Source organism: Fringilla coelebs (genome assembly GCF_963513975.1).
Source record: "Fringilla coelebs genome assembly, chromosome: 4".
Taxonomy (NCBI): domain Eukaryota; kingdom Metazoa; phylum Chordata; class Aves; order Passeriformes; family Fringillidae; genus Fringilla; species Fringilla coelebs.
The window spans coordinates 2,220,218-2,241,086 of NC_140032.1; the positions used below are offsets into that span (position 1 = coordinate 2,220,218).

The 20,869-nt window shown below is 63.3% G+C and overlaps 2 protein-coding genes across 3 annotated transcripts in view; one reads left to right on the plus strand and one right to left on the minus strand.

Moving 5' to 3' along the window:
- The window catches only part of LOC311153350 (dedicator of cytokinesis protein 2-like), a 47,365-nt gene extending 28,817 nt beyond the window's left edge, over nucleotides 1-18,548 (plus strand). The window contains exons 27-51 of the mRNA XM_084205153.1: nucleotides 7,760-7,858; nucleotides 7,972-8,066; nucleotides 8,854-8,932; nucleotides 9,023-9,123; nucleotides 9,236-9,294; nucleotides 9,421-9,569; nucleotides 9,717-9,802; nucleotides 10,372-10,528; nucleotides 10,897-10,937; nucleotides 11,076-11,166; nucleotides 11,249-11,368; nucleotides 11,905-11,994; nucleotides 12,094-12,198; nucleotides 12,679-12,820; nucleotides 13,453-13,534; nucleotides 13,626-13,710; nucleotides 13,873-13,959; nucleotides 14,503-14,679; nucleotides 14,985-15,068; nucleotides 15,148-15,285; nucleotides 15,984-16,069; nucleotides 16,457-16,607; nucleotides 16,852-16,960; nucleotides 17,676-17,809; nucleotides 17,899-18,548. Coding sequence (XP_084061279.1) covers nucleotides 7,760-7,858; nucleotides 7,972-8,066; nucleotides 8,854-8,932; nucleotides 9,023-9,123; nucleotides 9,236-9,294; nucleotides 9,421-9,569; nucleotides 9,717-9,802; nucleotides 10,372-10,528; nucleotides 10,897-10,937; nucleotides 11,076-11,166; nucleotides 11,249-11,368; nucleotides 11,905-11,994; nucleotides 12,094-12,198; nucleotides 12,679-12,820; nucleotides 13,453-13,534; nucleotides 13,626-13,710; nucleotides 13,873-13,959; nucleotides 14,503-14,679; nucleotides 14,985-15,068; nucleotides 15,148-15,285; nucleotides 15,984-16,069; nucleotides 16,457-16,607; nucleotides 16,852-16,960; nucleotides 17,676-17,809; nucleotides 17,899-17,988 — 2,637 coding nt within the window. The 3' untranslated portion in view covers nucleotides 17,989-18,548. The remainder of the gene's footprint in view (nucleotides 1-7,759; nucleotides 7,859-7,971; nucleotides 8,067-8,853; nucleotides 8,933-9,022; nucleotides 9,124-9,235; nucleotides 9,295-9,420; nucleotides 9,570-9,716; nucleotides 9,803-10,371; nucleotides 10,529-10,896; nucleotides 10,938-11,075; nucleotides 11,167-11,248; nucleotides 11,369-11,904; nucleotides 11,995-12,093; nucleotides 12,199-12,678; nucleotides 12,821-13,452; nucleotides 13,535-13,625; nucleotides 13,711-13,872; nucleotides 13,960-14,502; nucleotides 14,680-14,984; nucleotides 15,069-15,147; nucleotides 15,286-15,983; nucleotides 16,070-16,456; nucleotides 16,608-16,851; nucleotides 16,961-17,675; nucleotides 17,810-17,898) is intronic.
- A 276-nt stretch (nucleotides 18,549-18,824) lies between these two features.
- LOC311153011 (BCL2/adenovirus E1B 19 kDa protein-interacting protein 3-like) lies at nucleotides 18,825-20,776 on the minus strand. 2 transcript variants are annotated; one of them, XM_084204532.1, is made up of 6 exons: nucleotides 20,574-20,776; nucleotides 19,937-20,066; nucleotides 19,713-19,842; nucleotides 19,544-19,638; nucleotides 19,309-19,430; nucleotides 18,825-19,129 (listed from the first exon to the last, which is right to left on the minus strand). In XM_084204532.1, exons 1-5 carry the CDS (start codon nucleotides 20,659-20,661, stop codon nucleotides 19,322-19,324), a joined length of 552 nt encoding a protein of 183 aa, XP_084060658.1. In that variant the 5' UTR covers nucleotides 20,662-20,776; the 3' UTR covers nucleotides 18,825-19,129; nucleotides 19,309-19,321. The 2 variants fall into 2 exon arrangements, with proteins under 2 accessions (XP_084060658.1, XP_084060657.1); XM_084204531.1 differs by having other exon boundaries at nucleotides 19,309-19,458.
- Nucleotides 20,777-20,869: the final 93 nt, after the last annotated feature.

Below are 20,869 nucleotides of genomic sequence, written 5' to 3' on the forward strand. Positions count from 1 at the left end.
CGAGGCAGGACGAGACGAGGGACGGGATGGGGCTGCTCGTTAGTATGGACAGCAACAGGCGGAGGAGCGAGCCGAGCTGGCTGGGGCTGGAGCCAGAGGCGCCCGTCCTCGCTTCCCGCATCGCCACATCCCTGCTGGCCCGGGGCACGGGCACGTCGGCCTGGACACAGCCTGCCGCGACATCCGCGATATATGAGCCACCCCTGCGGCCCCGTCACGGACGTGGGGTCACCTCTCTCCTTGTGCCAGAGCTTGGCGTGCCCGGCAGGAAGAGGACATCGAGGGAGGGCAGCACGCCGAGGGCACAGGGACCTGCGGGCCGCATCCGGAGCCCAGCGCTCCAGAGGAGCCCGCGTGTGCCAGCCTGCTCCGGAGGATCCTCCATGCGTGCTGGGAACGGCTCCGAGGGCCGGGCACGGGGCAGGAGCGCCGCTGGCACGGTTTAAAACCAGGAGCAGCCCCGTGATGCTGCGCCGGGGCCCGGGGCGAGCCGTGGCTGACGCAGCGTGGGACGGGGCCGCTCCCCTGCCGACGCAGCAAACGCGGCGCTGTCACTCAGCGGGGCCTCGCCGGAGCACCCTCGGCCTTCCCGAACCGCCGGCAGATCAGAGACGAGCCACAAGGACAAAGGGAAGCCTATAAATTATACATGGAGCAACTCCGTTTGGGAACAGTTCTGAGGATGTCAAACACCCGCGCCAGGACACTCCCACGCATCCCTGCGTTTTCTCCGTGCTGTGGTTGGATTTAGTGCCCCGCTCGGGCGCTGTTTGCAGCTCACCGGCAGCTCCGAGCACGGATAACGGGCCCCGCTGTGGGGCGGGATCAGGAGGCAGCCTAGGGTCTGATAGACTCTCCTCGGCTGTCCCTGAACCTGAGGAACTCACTCTGCTGGCGGCTCCAAAGGACATCTCAGATGCACCTGGCACCCAGCACTTCCCAGCCACCCTTCAAGCACTTTTACTGGGAAATGGTGCTCAGCCCCTCAATCCTGGGGCTGCTGGAGCCCCTCCAAGGTCCTGAGCCCACCACAGCCCCTTCCAGGGTCTCCTCCAACAGGACCCCAGGGCTGTGGTCACTTCTCCCTCCAGGAGAGATCTGTGCAAACCCCCTGAAGCCAAAGCAGGAGCCTTGGTGCTCCGCTCTGCCGGATGCCGGGGTCCCCCTTGGAGTGGTAACTGCACTGCGACCTCAGGAGAGCCCAGTGGGTGGGACAGGGAGCCACAGAGCCTGGCACGGTGATCTGGGGGATGCAGGCGGGCTGGAACCGCCCAGGGGATGGGTTTGGTGCCTGACTAATCCCCTGTGAAGGAGGGCAGCATGAGGCAGCCACGCCAGTCAGCGCGGGGCTGAGGAGAGCACGGCTCATCAAACCCATTTGCTGCCAGGCTTGATGAGGTTCCAAGTTTGGTCAGGGGAGGTAAAAGCCTCGGCAGAGCACACTCGGATTTCTGTGAGGCATTTGACATTTCAATGAAGAAAGCTGGATGATCCCAAAAGCAAAGTGGCACACTTGAAGTGGGTTAAAAGCAGCTAACCAGCACGTCTCTGCTTGTAACCATCCCGCAGCCCTGAGCACAGAGGGAAACTGAGGAAAGGGGAGAAAATGAAGAGCAAGGAAGGAAAAAGGCCAGTTCAGAGGCAGGCAAGGGGCATGGAGCAGAGAATGTGCAGGATGGGGCTCTGAGTGGCAGCTCCAGGCTCCGTTCATGGCAGCTGGAAATGCATGTTGGCATGTCAGAGAAGCAACTTCCTTAAAAAGTGAGGCCAGCTGGCACAGGAACAGCTTGGAAAGGTTTTGCACAGTGGTGGACCCTCCATCTCAGAAAATTTTAAAGATTTGAGTGTTTTTCTCCTCTGGTTCCTATGGGAATTCGAGGCACATGGATAAGGTGAGACAGCAGGTCACATGGGCGATGTGCAGGTGAAAGCAGGTGATGCCACTGTGACATGCCATGAGTTCTGCAGCAGTGGGTTCTGCTGGATGCTCACACAGTTGGGAATGATCTCTCCTCTGCTGAGGGACCCCAGGAGCTGAGGAAGCATCAGGAATCTCTTCTCATGGACACCCCTCAGAGACCCCCAGCACTGGGTTTCTCTGGCCACCACGGGTGGTGAATTTTGTGAATAAGAGGCACTAAACCCGCTGGGTTTGCATCATGGGACACATCTCTGATGGTGCAGGGCTGACCTCAGAGGTCAGAGCCCTGCTTCTCACCGCCCTGACTGGAAAGTTACCTGCCAGCTTCGGCCCTTTCTCCACCTATCCTCTCCCTCACCATTATTGGTAATGCCGTGGAAGAGGGAAAAACAGAGCAGACACATAAATCTTCTCCTCAGGACACAGGAAGCCAGGAGATGAGATTTATGAGGGAGGAAGTCAGGTTCTCCTGGAACCACAGAGGAGAGAAGTGAATGACCCAGCTCTGCTCGCAGGGTAGTGCCTTTGTGGGGCAGCACATCTGATTTTCCTGATCTGCAGAGGGGAGAGAGGTGCTGCTGGCTGTGGGCTAGGGCAGCACTGGAGGATGAGGCACTGGAGGGGCAGGAACCAGGCTCGTGACACATCAGAGCCTAATCCTGCCTTGGCTCTGGGAGGACTCGAGGCGTTTGTTCTCAGATCAGAGCATGTGTGGGACTCGAGGATGGAGGACTTGGAGCAGCTCCTGGGGCAGCTTGCACACCCCAAATCTGCTTCCTCGCTGAGGAAGCTCCACCACGAAGCCAGCTCATGCCCTGCCCTCATGCTTCTCTTCTTGGAGGCTCTTCCAGAACCCGGCTGCTGGGAGCCTCACAGCCCTTCTCGTTTCCTGCAGGCACTTAATCACACCCGTTCACATCCGACTGTACTCGTGCCAGCGGAGCGCTTCCGCTCCAGCCGCTCTTTTCCCTCCTCGCTGCTCAGCCCTCGCGGCCCCCAGCAAGGAGAAGCCCCTTTTCCAGCCACATTCCCAGCACTCCCTGAGTCCAGTTTGGCTCCTGTCCCCAAGGCCAGCTCCCCGTGTCCCTGAAGGACCTCGCAGCGCTGACCCCCTCCCTCTCGGCAGCGCTCCAGGCTCTGCTCGAACACCACTGGCTCCCGCAGGAGCCCTGGGCTGGCCCGGCCGAGGACACAGGAGCTGTCCCTGCCACCAGGGCCGTGCCTGGGGTGGCTGTGCCCCGCAGTCCCCCCAGCCCAGCATCGAGCATCGCCCAGGGGTGCAGGGAGCAGCAGGGGCACGCGGGTCCCGGCGCCAGCGGCGGCACACGAGCGAGGGATCCGCACTCATCCCTATGTAGGTCACTGGCTGGAGTGCTCTGCGGGAACATCACTCACTCTCCCAGCCACGGGGCCCAGGAGGAGGCTCTGGCACCCAGCCTGGGCAGGGAGCCCCCACCACCCCCGTCCCCACGGCGCCAGCACCCACGGCCACCCCGTGGGCTCCCCTCCGGGGCTCCCGGCTGGCCTGGCCACCTGGGCCATGGCTCGTGCCCACGGAGGGATCCCATCAGCTGGGGAAGGAGCAGTGACATCCTCCTGGCACACCGAGGTCACCGGCCCTGCTGCCACCGCTCCCCTCTGACTGTGGATGTGCTGCTGCCGCAGATGGAGCTGCACACGGTCAGGGAGACGGGAGTACAAAGCCTCTGCACGAGCCTTCAGAAGCTGCAGAAGCCAAAATTATTCCTGTGTCTCCCGTGGATGCTAATACGGCTGTCATGGCAGTGGTGTCTCTGTTCACTGTGCTACCTGCTGGCGTTCCCACCTCTCTGCCAGGCAGAGGAGCTTTGGTATCGCTGCTTTAATCAGACATGAAGAGGTAGAGTGACCTGCCTGGGGGAGCGCGGGCAGAGCGCGAGCAGCTCAGGAGGAGTTTGTTCCGTGTCCCGAGGCTTCCCTGGTCTCATCCAGGGAAGGAGGAGCAGTTGAGCATCCCTGGAGCTGCTGCTGGCACTGTGGTTCAGTGCCACCCCCGGGGCTGCAGGAGAGACCACCCCGGGAGGAAGAACACCCTGCTCGGCTGCTTCCTTCGCAGTGAATGGGGTTTGGGCAGTACCATCCTCCTCCTCCTCCTCACCCTGGGGATGCCCTGGGTGGCTACACGGACCTGGGAAGATGCTTGTGATGGAGATCCAGCCCAGAGAGCTCGGCTGGTGCCCAGCACCAAACCCCAGGGCTCTGCTGGCATCTCCAGCACGGGCTGATCCTGCAGCAGTGACAGGACAAGGGAAGTGGGACATGGCCCAGAGACTTTTGGCCACAGGAGACCCAGCTCATCTGCGGACCCCCACAGCCCTGCGCTCTCCAGGGAGGATGTCTCAGCTCTGGAGAAGGGGTTGGGCACCAATCTGGAGCCCACCTGCCCCAGCCTGCAAAGCAATCCCTGGGCCGGGGGACCCTGGGCGACAAGGGCTCCGTGGGCTCCCTCACAGGCCAGAAATGGCATCAGAAAGCCACCAACTGTCCCCAGAGCACACTTCTGGAAAAAGCTGGAAAGGCTTCACCGCCCAGCAGTTCCTGCACCGCCTCAGCTGCCCCTGCACACCCTGGTCCAGGCTCAGGGGGCTCGGTCCTGGGTGCAGCAGGGACCCCCGGGGCAGCCCCCACGGTGCTAGCAGCACGGCCTCTGCAGCTGCAGCTCCCAGCGCTGGGAACGTCCTTCCAGAATACAAATTCCTGCCTTTAAGTACATTCTCAATGCCATCGAGCAGCCTGCTCCCCTTTATCTCCGTGTGCTTTAGACAACGCTGGCTACCGGGGGAATTTGGGAATTAGCGAGTGTTTTCCTCTGCCTCGTGCCTCAGTTTCCCCACCACCAAACGGCCCAGACCATACGGAGCACCTCCCCAAACAGGCTCTGCCCGCGGCGCTGGGTAGGACCGGAGGAGTGTTGTTAGCAGGGACAGGAATAGACCCGCTCATTATCTGTGGCCTCTGGATGCCACCATGCTATTAAGTAATTACGATAATTATCATTTGTAAAGAAGACAACCTCAGTCCGGAGGAGCTTCTGCGACGAAATCCACCCCGCTCCTCCGAGCGCGCCGGAAGGACGAACGCTCCCTGCGGAGAGGGGACACAGGGAAGGGCCGGGGGTGCCATCCTCAGCCGAGGGTCCCCCCCGCTGCTCCCGGCCCCGCTCCTCGGGCAGCACCGCCGGGAGGGAGCGCAGCCGGACGTCCCCGCGTCCCCTGCCGCCGCGGCTGTGCCGAGGGGCTCGTTCCCGTAGCCCCGGGAGGGGCCGAGCGTGGAGATCGCCGCTGGCACTGGGCACGCCGTGCCCCTCGGAGCGAGCAGCTGACACCGATGTCCCCGTATGTCCCCGTGCTGGCACAGCCGGGGCCCGGTGGTTACTCATACGTGTCCACCTCGTGCTCCCGACACGAAAGCGGCTCCGCGGAGACCTCGGCCCCTCTCCCGCACCGCCGCCGGCAGCCGCAGCTCCGGCGGGGTCTGCGTGCGTTCCCGCGGGGAGGATCGGGACCGGAGCACCCCGGGAGGGACCGGCGCACCCTCATTTCGCGGGACTGCCCGGGGCTCGCTCCGGCGGACACAAGGCCTTGGGCGCGGAGCTGCCGGGAGCAACGTGGGCTGAATCCCTCCATCCCCGGCCGGCGTCACCGCGGCGCGCGGTACCGAAAGTGACATCCCTGGATCTGCGTGTGCGTGTGTCACCCGGCACAGCCCCGGCTGACGGACGCGTTCCTAACGAGGGGGAGCGGAGATGAGCCCGCCCGGCCGCTCCCCAGAGCGGCTCCAGCACGCAGCGACCCAGCGAGCGGCGGGGCCACGGGCCGGGGCGGACAGGGCGAGGCTGCGGCACCGCGGCGCGATCTGGGGGTCTTCGGCCCCTCTAACGCAGCAGCTCCCACCACAGACGCACCTCGGTAGGCTACGCTCCGTGCCACCGTTCCGGCACGGCTGTGTCCCCCTGAGACCCCCGCCACGGTAGCCGGTGGCCGCCTCGGTGCGGGGCGCCCAGCGTAGGGGGCTCGGTGCGGGGTGCTCGGTGCACGGTGCCCGCCGTAGGATGCTCGGTGCGCGGTGCCACCGTCCCCGTGCCTCCCGCAGTTCCCCAGGCAGCTCCTGCTCGCCGGGGGCAAAGAGGGGAGGGCAGGGAGGTGCCGCGACCCCCGGGGATGCGGGGACACCGAGGATCCCCCTCGCCAGCCCAGCTCGGCTCCTCGCCCCAGCCGCGCCGGCCCCCGCGCATCCCGCGGGCCGAGGGTACCCGCACCGCTCCCGCGCCCCTGGGGTCCCCGCACCGCCGCGCAGTCCCGGTTTCGGGGCTCCCCGCACCGTGTCGCCGCTCCTGGCCCCGGGGTTCCCACGCCCCGGCCGCGGGGCCGCCCGGGGTCCCGGTACCGGGCGGCGCCGCAGGGCCGATGCCCGCAGCACCCGGTCCGGCCGCCGCCCCGCTCCCCGGCCGAGCCTCCTCCCCATCCCGCCCGGTACCTGGTGCTCGGCGGCGGCGGCGGCGCGGGTCCGGCAGCGGCGGGCGCGGGGCTCAGCGGGGCGGGGCGGGGCGGCGCGCGCTCGCCGGTACCGGGGCGGAGCCGGCGGGGGCGGAGCGGGGCGGGGGGCGGAGCCCCGCCACGGGGTGCGCGCCCGGGAGCGGAGCCCCGGAGCCCGGGAGCCGAGCCCCGGAGCCGGCACCGGGAGGGCGCTGCCCGGGCGGAGCGGTGCCGGCGTCCCCCGGCGTGCCGGTGCTCCTGCGCGGGGCAGCGCTCGGCGGGGCGGCCGCGGGGCTGGGACACCACACGGATTCCCGAAGGAGCGGGAGATTTTGGGGTTTGATCCGTTTGCTTTGCACAAGAGAAGTCCCCGCAAACCCCTCGTAGCCAGGGCCGGCCGTGGGCGCTCGTTACTGACCCGCCGCAGCCCTCGGTGGGCTGCGCCCCACCCCGAGGAGCTCCCGGGGCTGTCCCGCGGGCTGGTGGTGCGAGGCTGGAGCCCTCGGTCACCCGCAGCGGTCACATCCCTCCCCGAACAGTCCGCTTGGGTCTGCGTGTGCTTGGCAAGGTCTGGCCCGGGGCTGCAGTGGGGAAATTGCGGTGCGGGAATGCTCCGCTGGAATCCAGGCGGGAGCGGCGGCAGTGCCGGACCTGCCAGGGATGGAAGGGCAGCAGCGGTGCCCAGCGCCCCGTGCTGCCCTCACAGGGCTCAGGCTCAGTCTCAGGGGATGGGTTGGCACCTGAAGCCACCCACAAAGCTCCATCAGTGGCACCGGGGCAGGGCAGGACCATCACTCCCCCCGAGCGTGCCAGATGATGCTCTTAGCCCAGGAATTGCTGCCCTCTCCCGCAGCTTCCAGCCTCGGATGTGTCTCTGGGACAGCTTTTGGGCAGCATCCTGCTCGTGCACACTCCACTTGTCCTGCTACAAATCTGGGAGCCTCCTGGAGTGGAGCCAAGGGCTCAGTTTGGGGCCCTGCACTCGAGGCACTCCAGAAGGAACCTGCTTGCCATTTTCAAAATGCCCTTACACTAACAGATGGCCTTAAATTATCTCAGAAATGACAGAGGTGCTTCAGCACCACTCTGTGATAACTCCTGCATCCCCCTGGCGTTGTGGTGGGCGCAGGAGCCCTCCCGTCCCTGGAGTGGGACACACATGGAGGGGCTGGGGAAGAAGGGACCAGGGAGGAGGGTCGGGGTGAACAGAGCCCAGGGCAGCTGGGGCTCTGGGTCATGAACTGACTGGAGGAACAAGGACAGTGTCCTGTTCCACAGCGCAGCTGCAGGACCCAGCAGGGCCTGAGCAGCTCCTGTCCCCCAGAGCCACTACGTGGCCTGCATGGCCACCATCCTGAGCCAGATGGACAAGGACCACTACAGCACCTACATCCAGGCGTTCCCCTCCCGGCCTGAGCTGATGGTGAGTGCTGCCCGCGGCAACAGGGGCCCTCTGGCACCAGCGCCTCCCTCACAGCATCCTCCGGAGGGCACTGCAGCCCGGCACGGCTCCTGACCTCTCTCCCTCCCTTGCAGGATTTCCTCATGGAGACTTTTATCCTTTTCAAGGACCTGATTGGGAAGACGGTGTATCCTGGTGACTGGATGGTGATGAACATGGTGCAGAACCGGTGAGGGGCTGGGGAGGGACCACAGGGGGAGGCTGGGGTGGCTGTGAGCACCTGGGGTGCTGTGGGGTGTGGTGTTTGTGAGGATGAGATGAGAGATGAGAATTTGACTCCTTGTTCTCAGAAGGCTGATGATATGATATGATATGATATGATATGATATGATATGATATGATATGATATAATATAATATAATATAATATAATATAATATAATATAATATAATATAATATAATATAATATAATATAATATAATATAATATAATATAATATAATATAATATAATATAATATAATATAATATAATATAATATAATATACTGAAACTATACTAAAGAAAAAGGATCCATCAGAAGGCTTAACAAGAATGGAGAATAAAAACCCGTGTCTGACTCAGAGAATCTGGCACATTAGGAAAAAACAATTGGCCATTAGGAAAAAACAATTCACATGGACCCAATCAAACCTTCACCTGTTGGTAAACAGTGTCCAAGCCACATTCCAAAGCAGCAAACACAGGAGCAGCAATCAGATAATTGTTGTTTTCATTCCTCTCTGAGGCTTCTCAGCTTCCGAGGAGAAAATCCTGGGCAAAGAGGATTTTTCAGAAAATGTCACAGTGACAGTGGGGCAGTGGAGCAGGGCTCTGGACACTCAGGATCGGTGTGCTGGGCAGCGTTTGGGGGCAGAAAGGACCTCACCCCCTGTGTGTGATGGTGGTGGGCACACCAGGCTGGGCACTGGGCACGCTGGTGCTGCCCTCCCTCAGTGCCCGTGCTCGCTGTCCCCAGGGAGTTCCTGCGTGCCATCAACCACTTCGCCACCACCTTAACCGAGATGTTCCTGAGCGACGGCGACTTCGAGCTGCAGGTGGGTGGCACTGCCTCAGCGCCGGGTGGGTCAGGAGCAGACCCCGCGGTGCCACCCAGCCTGGCGCTCATCCCTCTGCTCCCACTGCAGCTTTGGAACAATTACTTCCACCTGGCCGTGGCTTTCCTCACCCAGGACTCCCTGCAGCTGGAGAATTTCTCCCCGGCCAAACGCCACAGTATCCTGGCCAAGTGAGTCCCCACCCCGCCCGGTCGCGGCCCCGAGGACAGGGATTTTGGGATGAGCCAGCTGGGCTGGGCACACCCGGGGCTGCAGAGCGATGCTGTCCCTCTGTCCCGGCAGGTATGGGGACATGAGAGCCACGATCGGAGCATCCATCCGGGACATGTGGTACAGCCTCGGTGAGCCACGGTGTGCAGGGAGGGAGTTTTGGGTCTCTGTGGGCTGATGTCCGTCAGCGCCATCCCCAGAGCGGGTGTGGCTGCTTTGGGCATGGATCTGCCTCCCAGCCCTCCCTGTCCTCCCAGGCCAGCGCAAGATCGAGTTCATCCCGGGCATGGTGGGTCCCATCCTGGAGATGACGCTGGTGCCGGAGCTGGAGCTGCGCAAATCCACCATCCCCATCTTCTTCGACATGATGCTGTGCGAGCACCGCCTCACCGGGAGCTTCAGCCGGGTGAGGGCCGGGGCTGCTCCCGGGGCAGCGGGACGGGCTGGGAGCCACCCACAGCCGGGGAGTGGCGGGGACGGGAACCGTGGGTTTGGGATGGTCTCTGGGGAGGGGCCGCTCCGAGCTCAGCCCATCTTCGTCCCCTCTCTGCAGTTTGAGGATGAGATCCTGCGCAGGCTGGACAGCGAGGTGGAGGGCGGCCGGGGGGACGAGCAGTACATGCAGCTTTTCAAGAGCATGTGAGTGTGCAGTGACATCCCTGTCACCTTCTTCCCAGGGCACGACCTTTTGCTGTCACCATTCCCTGCCATCCCGCTCCTCCTGGCCCGGAGTGTGCCACGGGGGAAGGGACCAGCGAGGAGGAAGGCTGGTGCCTGAGCACCACCGTGTGCCCCCTGCACATCCCTGCTGGCCCAGCCAGCCTCCCTCTGCCCTGGGAATTACCCTGTGCCTTAAGTGATACCCCTGCTTCAGGTGTTACCTCTGCTGCAGGTGATGCTCCTGTCCCTGGTGACACCCCTGCCCCAGGAATTACCCTATGCCATAAGTGATGCCACTGCCCCAGCTGTTATCTCTGCCCCAGCTGTTATCTCTGCCCCAGCTGTTATCTCAGCCCCAGGAATTACCCCTGCCTGAGGTGATGCCCCTGCCCCAGGTGTTATCTCTGCCCCAGGAGTCACCCCTGCCCCAGGTGATGCTCCTGCTCTGCCCAGGCTTTGTCTCTGCCCTTTGCTGCTGGTCAGGGCAGTGCTGGGAGCCCTGCAGAGCTGGCAGTGCAGTGGGACTCGTGGCCCCCTCTCTTCCCCAGCCTGCTGAGCTGCTGCCAGAGCCACCCCGAGCTGGCCAAGCCTGGAGAGGACTTTGTGAGGCTGGTGAGCGAGCTCCTGGAGCGGCTCATGGACTACAGGGCTGTCATGAATGACGAGAACAAGACCTACAGCATGAGCTGCACTGTCAACCTCCTGGTGAGCATTTGTGCCCTGCTCCAGCTCCCTCAGCTGCCAGGGCTCACCCCATGTCCCCAGCTCCCTGGGGCAACCAGGGCTTGTTCCCGTGCTTCCCCAGGTCCCCAGGGTTGGTAGGGTTTGTCCCTGCACCTCCCCAAGTCCCCACGGTGCCCCTGGCACAGCAGAGAGGGGATGCACAAGGTGACAGAGCTGGCATCCCTCGGGGTGTCACATATCACTGTGTAGCTGCCCAGTGCCACGGCCATCCCCATCCCTGTGTGGGGACAGTCCTGGCAGCACCATGACCCAGAGGGGGGCAGTGGGGGGGGGCTGTGGCATGTGCCACCCCCAGGGCCACTCAAACAGCCTCATCTGCCTTTCCACAGAACTTCTACAAGGAGATTGACCGCCAGGCCATGTACATCAGGTGAGCACAGCCCTGGGATCGCCAGCAGCACCTGGGCTGGGGCTCCTGGGCATTCCCAGTGGCATGGGCTTGGCAGAGTGGCCTGAGGGGCAGGGTGATGGTGCTGTCACTGCCCACACGTGGCTCTGTCCCCCCCAGGTACCTGTACAAGCTGAAGGACCTGCACATCAGCTACGAGAACTACACGGAGGGAGCCTACACGCTGCTGCTGCACGCCCGGCTGCTCACGGTGGGCACGGGGGGCTGGGGAGGCTGGGAGGAGGGGACAGCCCCGTGGGATTGGTGTGACAGGTCCCCAATCCCTTGTGCAGTGGTCAGAGGAGTCGAATGCAGCCCCTGTGCCAGGCCCCCACGGCCTCCACCTGCACACCCAGCGCCAGCTGAAGGAGGCTCTGTACAACCAGATCATCGAATACTTCGACCAGGGCAAGGTGAGTGTGGCCCCTACGGACCCTGCAGCCCCTGAAACCCCAAAACTGGAGGGAGCTGGGCTGGATTAGGCCAAGCCTGGCCCCCTTGCCACCAATTCCCCCCTGTTCCATGCTCCCAAATCCCATTCCCAGCACAGCCCCTCACTCCCCACTGCTGCAGATGGGCTGGAGCTGCCTGCAGTGAGCCTGGGCTGGATGGTTCACCCCACAGCCACTGTCCCTCATCCCATCCCCGTCCCATGCTGGCCCAGCCCAGCCCAGTCCTTGTACTGGCAGGGGTCAGAAGCTTGGACATCCCTGGACAAAGGCCTGATGGGGTCAGCTGGGGGCTCCAGGGCTGGGGATGGTGGGAAGCCAAGTTCTGCTGCTGCCCACTGGACCCCCAGTCCCCACAGGAGAACCCTCTCCCCCTCCTCACAGGGGGCAGGGGGGCAGGTGCCCCCACAGGCAGGGTGGTCTCTGCTGGGAGCCCCTGGTGCCCCTTCCCCAGTTCACCCTGCGCTGGGGGGCCCTGTGCTGGCCCCTCTCTCCTCCAGATGTGGGAGGAAGCCATCCACATCTGCAAGGAGCTGGCAGAGCAGTACGAGAGCCACGTGTTCGACTACGAGATGCTGAGTGACATCCTGGTGGGTGCCTGGCTGGGTTGGGGGTGCTGCTGGCAGCAGGGGGGAGTGGGGGGTCTGCAGGGCCCCTTCCTGCCCTCATCCTGCCCCTCTCCTCTGCAGCAACGGGAAGCAAAGTTCTATGAGAAGATCCTGAAGGTGCTGCGGCCCAGCCCGGATTACTTTGCCGTGGGGTACTACGGGCAGGGCTTCCCCACCTTCCTCAGGGTAAGCAGAGCCAGGAGCAGCCCCACAGCTGCCACCTCCATAGCCAGGGACCCCCACTCCTCACTGGCCTCCACCTGGAGGTGGAGCTGGGCACCACAACTCTCCGAGTGTCATCACCCAGCCTGTTCCTCACCCGGCATCTGTCCCCCCATCCAGGGGACATGCCAAGGTCAGATGGTTTGCACAGGTCCAGACACTCTCCCCCCATCCACCCGTGCTGCCACACCCTTGTAGAAGCCACCAAGTTTGTCACACAGGATTTGTCCTTAGTGACATTGCTTGGCTGGCACCAATCCCGATTCTCTATGTGCCTTCTTCCTTTTTCTTCTAGTTCCTGGGTTTGGGGAGGTATTTTTTTCCAGATGGGGGGATGTCTCCTGCTTGGCAGGAGAGCCTTATCAGCACAGCACCCCAGTGCTCTGGGGCTTGCTGGCCCTGCTCTGTGGCACAGGGATGAGCTGTCACCTTCCTGCCCTGCAGAACAAGGTCTTCATCTACCGGGGCAAGGAGTACGAGCGGCGTGAGGACTTTGAGATGCGGCTGCTGAGCCCCTTCCCCAACGCTGAGAAGCTGAAGAGCACATCCCCCCCTGGCCAGGACATCACAGACTCCCCAGGGCAGTGTATCCTCTGTGTGCACAGGGACAGGGCTGGGTGTGGTGGTGTTTGAAAGTCCCCCAGGACGGGGGAAGAGATGAGAATCTTGACTCCATGTTTCAGAAGGCTGATTTATTATTCCATTCTCTTCCATTCTCTTCCATTCTATTCTATTCTATTCTATTCTATTCTATTCTATTCTATTCTATTCTATTCTATTCTATTCTATTCTATTCAAAATGCTTTACTGAAACTATACTAAGAGAAAGGAGACATCAGAAAGCTAGAAAGGAATGAATAATAAAATCTTGTGGCTGACCAGAGTCCCAACACAGCTGGACCATGATTGGTCATTAATTAAAAACAATCCACATGAGACCATCTCCAGACCACATTCCACAGCCATCAGATAATTATTGTTTCCATTTCCTTCCTGATGCTTCTCAGCTTCTCAGGAGAAAAATCCTAGCAAAGGTGTTTTTCAGAAAATGTGTCAGTGACAGCTGGGAGCGTGGCTTGGTCTCTGTCCATCGCTCTCCATGTGGGAATTCCTCAAATGCCTCTCTGTCCCCCTGGGGTTCCCCCTGCAGGGCTCTGGAGCCCCTGTCCCAGCAGCCCTGCCCTGCAGTGTGTGCCTGTGGCTCCTTCACTCCCTCAGACATCCAGTGCTTCACCGTGCAGCCCGCAGAGGAAGCCAAGGTCCGGCTCAAGGGCCGCAGCATCCCAGAGCAGATCACCAAGTGAGTGTCCACACAGAGCCCCTGCCCTGCTCCCAATGTGGGTGGGGCACAGTGGGGTCCTCTCCCATTTCTGTCCCTTCCCTCCCCACAGCTTCTACAAAGCCAACCACATCCAGAGGTTCAGCTACTCACGGCCTTTCAAGAGGGGCCCGAGTGATCCTGACAATGAATTTGCAGTGAGTGCTGGGGGGAGCAGCCAGGACCCTCAGCTGGGGGGACCCTGCAAGGACCTAAGGGTCCCTGGTCCTGTGCCCATATGGAGGTGGGAGCTCCCCATGCCATGGGGCAGCCAGTGGTGATGGGAGAAGGGTGGGGAGTGACTGCTGCTCTTGCCACAGAACATGTGGATTGAGAGGACAACCTTCAGGACAGCCTATCCCCTGCCTGGCATCCTGCGCTGGTTTGTTGTCACCTCCACTGACACGGTGAGGAGGGGGCTGGGGGCAGCAGGGGGGATGCTCCAGCCCTGCCAGGAGCTCAGGCTGGGGATGGGGAGCGTGTCCTGCCTGTGCCATGCTCCTGGGCAGCAGGGACAGTGTGTGGGTTTTGCTCCTCTGTCAGAGGCAGGTGCTTGGCCAGCATCCAGGGAGTCTCAGGAGCCATGGCAGTGGAGATGTGATGTGCCCAGGCTGGGCTGTCACAGGGTGCTGCAGGCACAAGGATGTACGGCTGCATGAGTGCTGCATGTGTGTCTGCTGTGGCACAGCTGCACCCCCAGAGTGACACCAGTGGTTACCCAGGTCTCCTGTAGCCTTGCTGCTGCCTCGTGCCCAGGGGGTGACTGTGCTGGGAGCAGGACCAGCACGGCCAGCACATCCCCAGGAGCTCTCGCCCAGGCTGTGCCAGGGGTCTGAGGGGCTTCATGGGGTGAGATGTGCAGCTCCAGGGGTCCCTCCTGCCAGGCTGGAGAGAGCCCACCCTGCCAGCCTTAACGAGGAGGGGCAGCATTGAGCCCTCCATGTGCACAGATCATCATCTCTCCCCTGGAAAACGCCATTGAGACCATGATGAAAACCAACGAGAAAATCATGAGTGAGATCAACCGGCACCAGAACGACCCCAGCCTGCCCATCAACCCTCTCTCCATGCTGCTCAACGGCATCGTGGACCCCGCAGTCATGGGTGGCTTCACCAAGTATGAGAAGGTGAGAAATGCAAAGGCTGTGGTGGGGCCAGCTGGGCACAGCCAGGACTAGCACTGTGGGGAGCCTTGGGATGAGGACTGGGATGGGGATGGGAGGACAGAGGGAAGGGTTTGGAGTTGCCACTGTGCCCAGCACTGGTGTGCTCCCATCAGAGAAGCACCTGGCTTGGTATTAAGTGGGATCACATGGGAGGAGAGGGGCTGGGATCCGGGGAGGAGATGGATCCCAGAGAGGAAAGGGGGTGCCGTCCCCAGGCTGTGTGAGCTGGGCCAGCCTGGCAGTGTGACTGAGGAAGGTCCTTGCAGGCTTTTTTCCAGGAGCTCTACATGCAGGAACACCCTGAGGACGCAGGGAAGATCGAGAAGCTGAAAGACCTGATCGCCTGGCAGGTACCAGGTGCAGCATCCCTCCGGCAGCACCAGCTGGCCCCGGGGCCAGGGAGCCCCACGCGTCCCCGTTGTCCCACAGATCCCCCTGCTGGCAGAGGGCATCCGGATCCACGGGCAGAAGGTGACAGAGGACCTGCGGCCCTTCCACGAGCGCATGGAGCAGTGCTTCGAGCAGCTGCGGGCCAAGGTGGAGACTCAGTACGGGGTGCGCGAGATGGTGAGTGCCACGGCCCCGGCACGGGCAGGCAGGGCCCTGGACGAGCCAGGAGGGGTGGTGGGGCAGCAGGGAGCAGCTGGCTGAGGCCACAGCTGGGGCAGGAACAGGGTGAGGAGCACTGGGCCCTACAGCTCAGGGGGCCTCCTGCTGAGAGCCCCGGGAGAGGTGGAAACCTAAAGTAAGTAACATTTTACTGACCAATAAGTGACCCTAAGGGACGAACACTGGGGAATAGATATTTAGGACAGTGCATGGAGGAATATTTGAGGGGTTGATTGACCCCTGGCCTCTGGCTCATCACTCAACATCCTGGACCAAAGCTTCTAGATGGAGGGGATGGGATGCTGAGTGATTGCCAGAGAGCCAGGGCGGGGATTTGGAGATGATCTCAGCAAAGGAAAGGGATTACACAGGTCAAGGGAGGGGGTACAATCTGGGGTAAACCATTTGGGAAAAATATGGGGATACAAATCCAAAACTATTACAGAATATAAAAACACACCACAACATCTCTCACTGGGCATGGGGGACCTCAGGGTCCCTGCCTCCCCCAGGAGGGGATGGGGCACAGCACTGCTGGGGGTGGCTGGCACTGGCACAGAAGCAGGGCTGGTCAGAGAGGGCACTGATGGCCCTGGCTGAGCCCAGGGAAGGACTGGGGAGGCTCTGCCCTCTCATCCCTCCTGGCTGTCTCTCAGATGTTCTTTGAGGACCGGCGGAGCGGTCGGCCCCGCTCCATAGCCTGGGTACCTGACTGGGACCGGCCGAGCCACGCTGGAGCCAGGCAAGTGCTGCACTCGGGAGTGCTGGTCATCCCCCCTCATCCCCCTCTGCCCTCCCTGCTGAGCCTGCCTTACTCTGACCCAGGTGCTTTTCTCCCACCTCCCCAGTCCTCTGCCCTTCCACCTTCCCTTTATACCAAGAGCATCTCAGCCCTGTCCCTATGGGGGGCATGGAGGAGATACACTCCATGTGCAGCCCCCAGGCTCACCTGGACTCTGCTGTCACCTGAGCCATCCATCCCTGTCCCCCAACCCTCCCCTGCTGAGCTCTGCTGTGGATGGCGCTGATCCCCGAGTGCAGCCACTCCCAGGGATGCTCCAGCCGCTCCATGGCACAGCCTTGCTCCTCCTTTCCCTGCTGCCCCTCACCTGTCCCAGTCACCCCACAGCACGGAGGTACCCCCGACCCCAAAGCCGGCCCGCCGCCCCTCTGAGAGCGAGGAGCACAGGAACGAGCGCAGGGAGAGCCGCGCCAGCGCCATCTTCGGGTCCCGGCGGCAGGATGCACGCCAGTCCATCTCAGAGCTGCCAGAGCCCAAGGTGATGCTCAGCACAGCCCTGGAGCCACCCTGGGGCTCTGCTCGCACCCCCTGGGTGCTCCTGGCCCTGCCTGCAGCACGAGCTCCCAGCCTGGATGGGACCCCTCGAGGGGCTGGTGGCAGCCCCTGCTGCAGGGAGGGCAGGAGCAGGGGCTGGAGGGGCACCAGGCTGGACACTCAGGGGCTGCAGGTGCTGCCATCCAGCCTGGCTCCCCGAGGTGCTGAGCCTTCCTTCTGTGCCCCAGGACGAGAAGTGGAGACTCTCCTGCAACATGAGCGAGAGCAGCCTGAGCGCTGATAGGAAACAGCCCCCGCCAAGCCAAGCTGCTGCTGGTGCTCAGCCCAGCACTGCAGGTACAACCTGCCAGGCCACCTTCCCGAGCGTCCCTACAGCCCCACGAGCAGGGCTGTGCCCTCCCACACCACCCCAACACCTTCCTGAGCATCCCTACAGCCCCACGAGCAGGGCTGTGCCCTCCCAGGCCACCCCCACACCTTCCTGAGCGTCCCTACAGCCCCACGAGCAGGGCTCTGCCCTCCCAGGCCACCCCCACACCTTCCTGAGCGTCCCTACAGCCCCACGAGCAGGGCTGTGCCCTCCCAGGCCACCCCCACACCTTCCTGAGCGTCCCTACAGCCCCACGAGCAGGGCTGTCCCCTCCCACACCACCCCAACACCTTCCTGAGCGTCCCTACAGCCCCACGAGCAGGGCTGTGCCCTCCTACACCACCCCAACACAGGTCCCCTCACCCCCTCGTGGTGGCACAGAGACGGAGCACGTCCCCCTGCTGAACACTCCCTGTGGGGCTGCAGCCATTGATCCTGGACCTTGTGCCAGTGGGTCGTGGTGCCAAGAGCTGTTCCTGGTGGGAGCCAGCCCCCTGCTCCTGGCTGGGCTCACATCCCACAGCACCTCTGTCCCCTCTGCCCAGCACTGCCACACTCCCATAGGCAGAAGCGCCGGCCCCGACAGCTCTGGGGACTTACAGCCCTGGGGACACTGATGGGTGGGGACAGGCTGGCTGAGCCTCCATCTCTCCTCTCCTCCCACCTCTCCTGCCTGCACAGGCTCGTCCCTGTCTCCCACGGGCTTTGGTGGCCGGGTGAAAAGTGCCAGCAAGCTCGCACCGCTGCCCCGCAAGTTCAGCCCCGCGGTGTACGAGACCTTCCTGGAGCGGGGCGATGCTGCAGCAGCAGGGAAGGTACAGCAGGGGAAGCACTGCAGGGGAGGCACTCAGGGCTGGCCCTGGCCCCAAGTCCCCCCACCCCTCACGTCCCTCTCTGCTCACAGGCGTCCATGTCCCCGACAGGGGATGGGAACAGAAGCCTCAAGTCACCGCCACTGCCGCCACCCAAGTCCAAGCGACTGTCACAGCTCTGACCTGGTGCCACCTCCAGCTGTGCTGTCTGTTGGGCTACCCCTGCCCAGAGTGCCCCTGTGCCCAGCCAGCTGCTGGGCCCACAGTCTTGCTTCATTCTCACCTGCTGGAGCCGATCTTGCAGCACTGACACCCAGAGCAGAGTCCCTGTGGTGCACCAGGCACTGCCACCCTGTGTCCCACCAGCTTGGCCTACTGCCACCCTTCAGATGTCCCCTGGGGCTGGGACCCACCTGGCCATGGATGGTACCTGTGCTTCTGGAGCCATGCTGAGCTCCCACACAGGCAGCCCCTCCCAGCCATGAGGACACCCCTCCCTCCACCGACCTGCCCACGGACTGTGCCAGCCACAGGAGCAGTGACTTCCCCAGTGGCATTTGTGTGTGATTCCTGCTCCCCACTCGTGGGACAGCTCCCACCCCATCCTGCAGCACCAGGACACATTCCTGGCCCACACTGCACAGGAGCCAGCCAGGTGTGCACATGGGCCCTGGCAGGCTCTGCAGTGTCACCTCTTTTGCCCCCAGCTGCCACCTGCACCAGGCAGGTGTCCCTGCCCTGACTGGCCATGCCACGCTCAGCTCCCATCTCTGCACAGCAGCCACGGCGAATAAAGGGCGAACACATCAGCCAGGCACCTGTGTGAGCCCCAGCACCCAGCCCTGCTTGCCCACAGCCCACCCAGGGGCTCATCCCCAGCTGGCACCACCCCAAAGCACAGGGAATCATCCTCATGCAGCAGGGACAGGCCCAATGGTCACTTCCCAAGGCAGGCTGTGCTCCCAGACACAGGGAGGGGACTCGCTGCTCAACCCCTGAGCTGGCACAGGGCTCTTTATTGAGGTGGGCTCAGTTGTATTTACAGTCTGTTACAGGGGGACCTGGAGCTGTAACCAGGGGCTGGGGAGGGCAGGGGCTGCCTGCAGCTGGGAGCTGCCATCAGCGGGTTCCGTTCTACGGGGACAGTGGGATCAGCTCCCGGGGCAGGGCTGAGGGACAGACAGACAGACACGGGGCCTGGGAGCGGTCAGGCTGCTGCTGCCGGGCTCTCCCTGCATTCCCAGCGGAGCAGAAGGTGCTGCCTGCCCAGCTCCTCACAGAGGGTTGGCTGAGGAGGCTGCCAGGCGCTTCCCAATGTAGATCCTGGATTGGAGAGAGTGACTGTGAGGCACTGCTACAGGCTGCTGGGCCCCAGCAGGCCAGGAGCAAGGGGAGATGGCAGCAGACCAGTGCAGCTGCTGGGAGCAGCCAAGGATGAGCAGCCCAAATTCAGGAGTGTTCCCTCCTCCCCCAGCCCCATGGTGAGAGCCACAGATACTCACCCCAGCCCCAGGGTCAGCAGGTGGCTGAGCAGAAGCGAGGGGATGAAGAGCAGCAGCAGCTCTGAACTGAAAAGTCTCTTCTTCCTCCCCACGGCACCTCCCTGCAGGCTCCACAGCATTGGCTGGGGGGAGCACACAAAGGCAAGTTCCCTGGGAAAAGTTCATGGTTAACAGGGACACAGGGACAGCAGGACAGGCATCAGCAGGATGTGCTGGTGGGGGACACAGGACTTACTCTGCAGACAGGTACCGAGGGCAGCGGGTACAGGCCCAGCCCAGGGACGCTCTCAGGCGTCGCTGCCTCCACTTGGCTTCCTGTGGCACATCCCGCTGCAAGGAGACACAGGGCAGGTCAGAGCAGGGCCTGGGGGCACAGCAGGGTGTGCCAGGGGCAGCTCCCTCACCTGCCGGGGGTGGGGGCAGCCGGGCTGGGGCTGGCTGTGGGCAGGCAGCACCTCACTCTCCCCTGGCTGATCACTCCCATGGCTGGCTCCGTCGTCATCCCAGGCTGGAGAGCCCAGCACGAGCAGGGCCCTGCAAAGAGAAACACTCAGTCACTGAGCCCAGCCTATGGCCCCCAGCCACAGCTCAGCAGGGCTCTGGAGCCCAGCTCCCCCTCGGGACTCACCCATCACTGCTCTCTGTCTCCAGCTGGGCCTCCAGCAGCATCCGCTCCACGTCGGCGTGGCAGGAGAACGGCGAAGGCGCCGCCTCGGGCTCCGGGCAGCCTGGGCCACAGCGCAGCTCCACCCAGGAGCCTGGGGGGGCTGTCAGCCCCTGCGCTGCTCCAGGCCCACCCCGACCCCAGCCCATCCCGGGATGCCGGGAGGCTTCCCCAGCACACCCCACACCCGGGACATCCTGTGCACCCCAGGGCTTCTCTCCCACGACCGGCATCTGCCCCCGCCCCCGTGGTGCTCATCAGCCCCCTGGTGCCCCCACCGACCCAGCCCCCGGTGCACTCCAGCCTGCCCGGGATCCCCGGTGCATCAGCCCCCCAGGAACCCACCTGGGCTCCGCACGGACCCACTCCCCATCCGCAGTGCACATCAACCACCCGGGGCTCCCGGTGACCCAGACCCCCACGTGTGCACGTCAGCCCCTTCACCCCCGCGCTCCCCACTGTCCCGAACCCCCGGCTCCCCGGCCCGCCCGGGTGTCCCATTGTCCCAAACCCCTCGGTACCCCGAAACCCCTCGGTTCCCCGTCCCGCCCGGCCCTCCCATGGCCCCGATCCCGCCCCGGTGCCCCGGTTCCCCCCGGACCGTCGTCGCCGGCTCCCGCCATGGCCCCGCGGCTGCTCCGCGCGCGGCCCCCGCCGCTGACAGTCACGTGACGCCCGCGAGCCCCCATGTAAATAAAACCACCGGCACCGGGCGCCGGTCTCTTAAAGGGGCGCTGGCTCCGCCCGCTGGGGCCCGCGAGCCGCAGCTCGCCCGGCAGCGGCGGCTCCGCCGCGTTGCCTCTTTAAGCGGCGCCTACGTGCGGCGCGCGAGCAGGCGTCGGCTGCGGCGCGTGCAGACCCGCACGGAGCCGGCCCGGCCCGGCCCCGCCCCCTGTC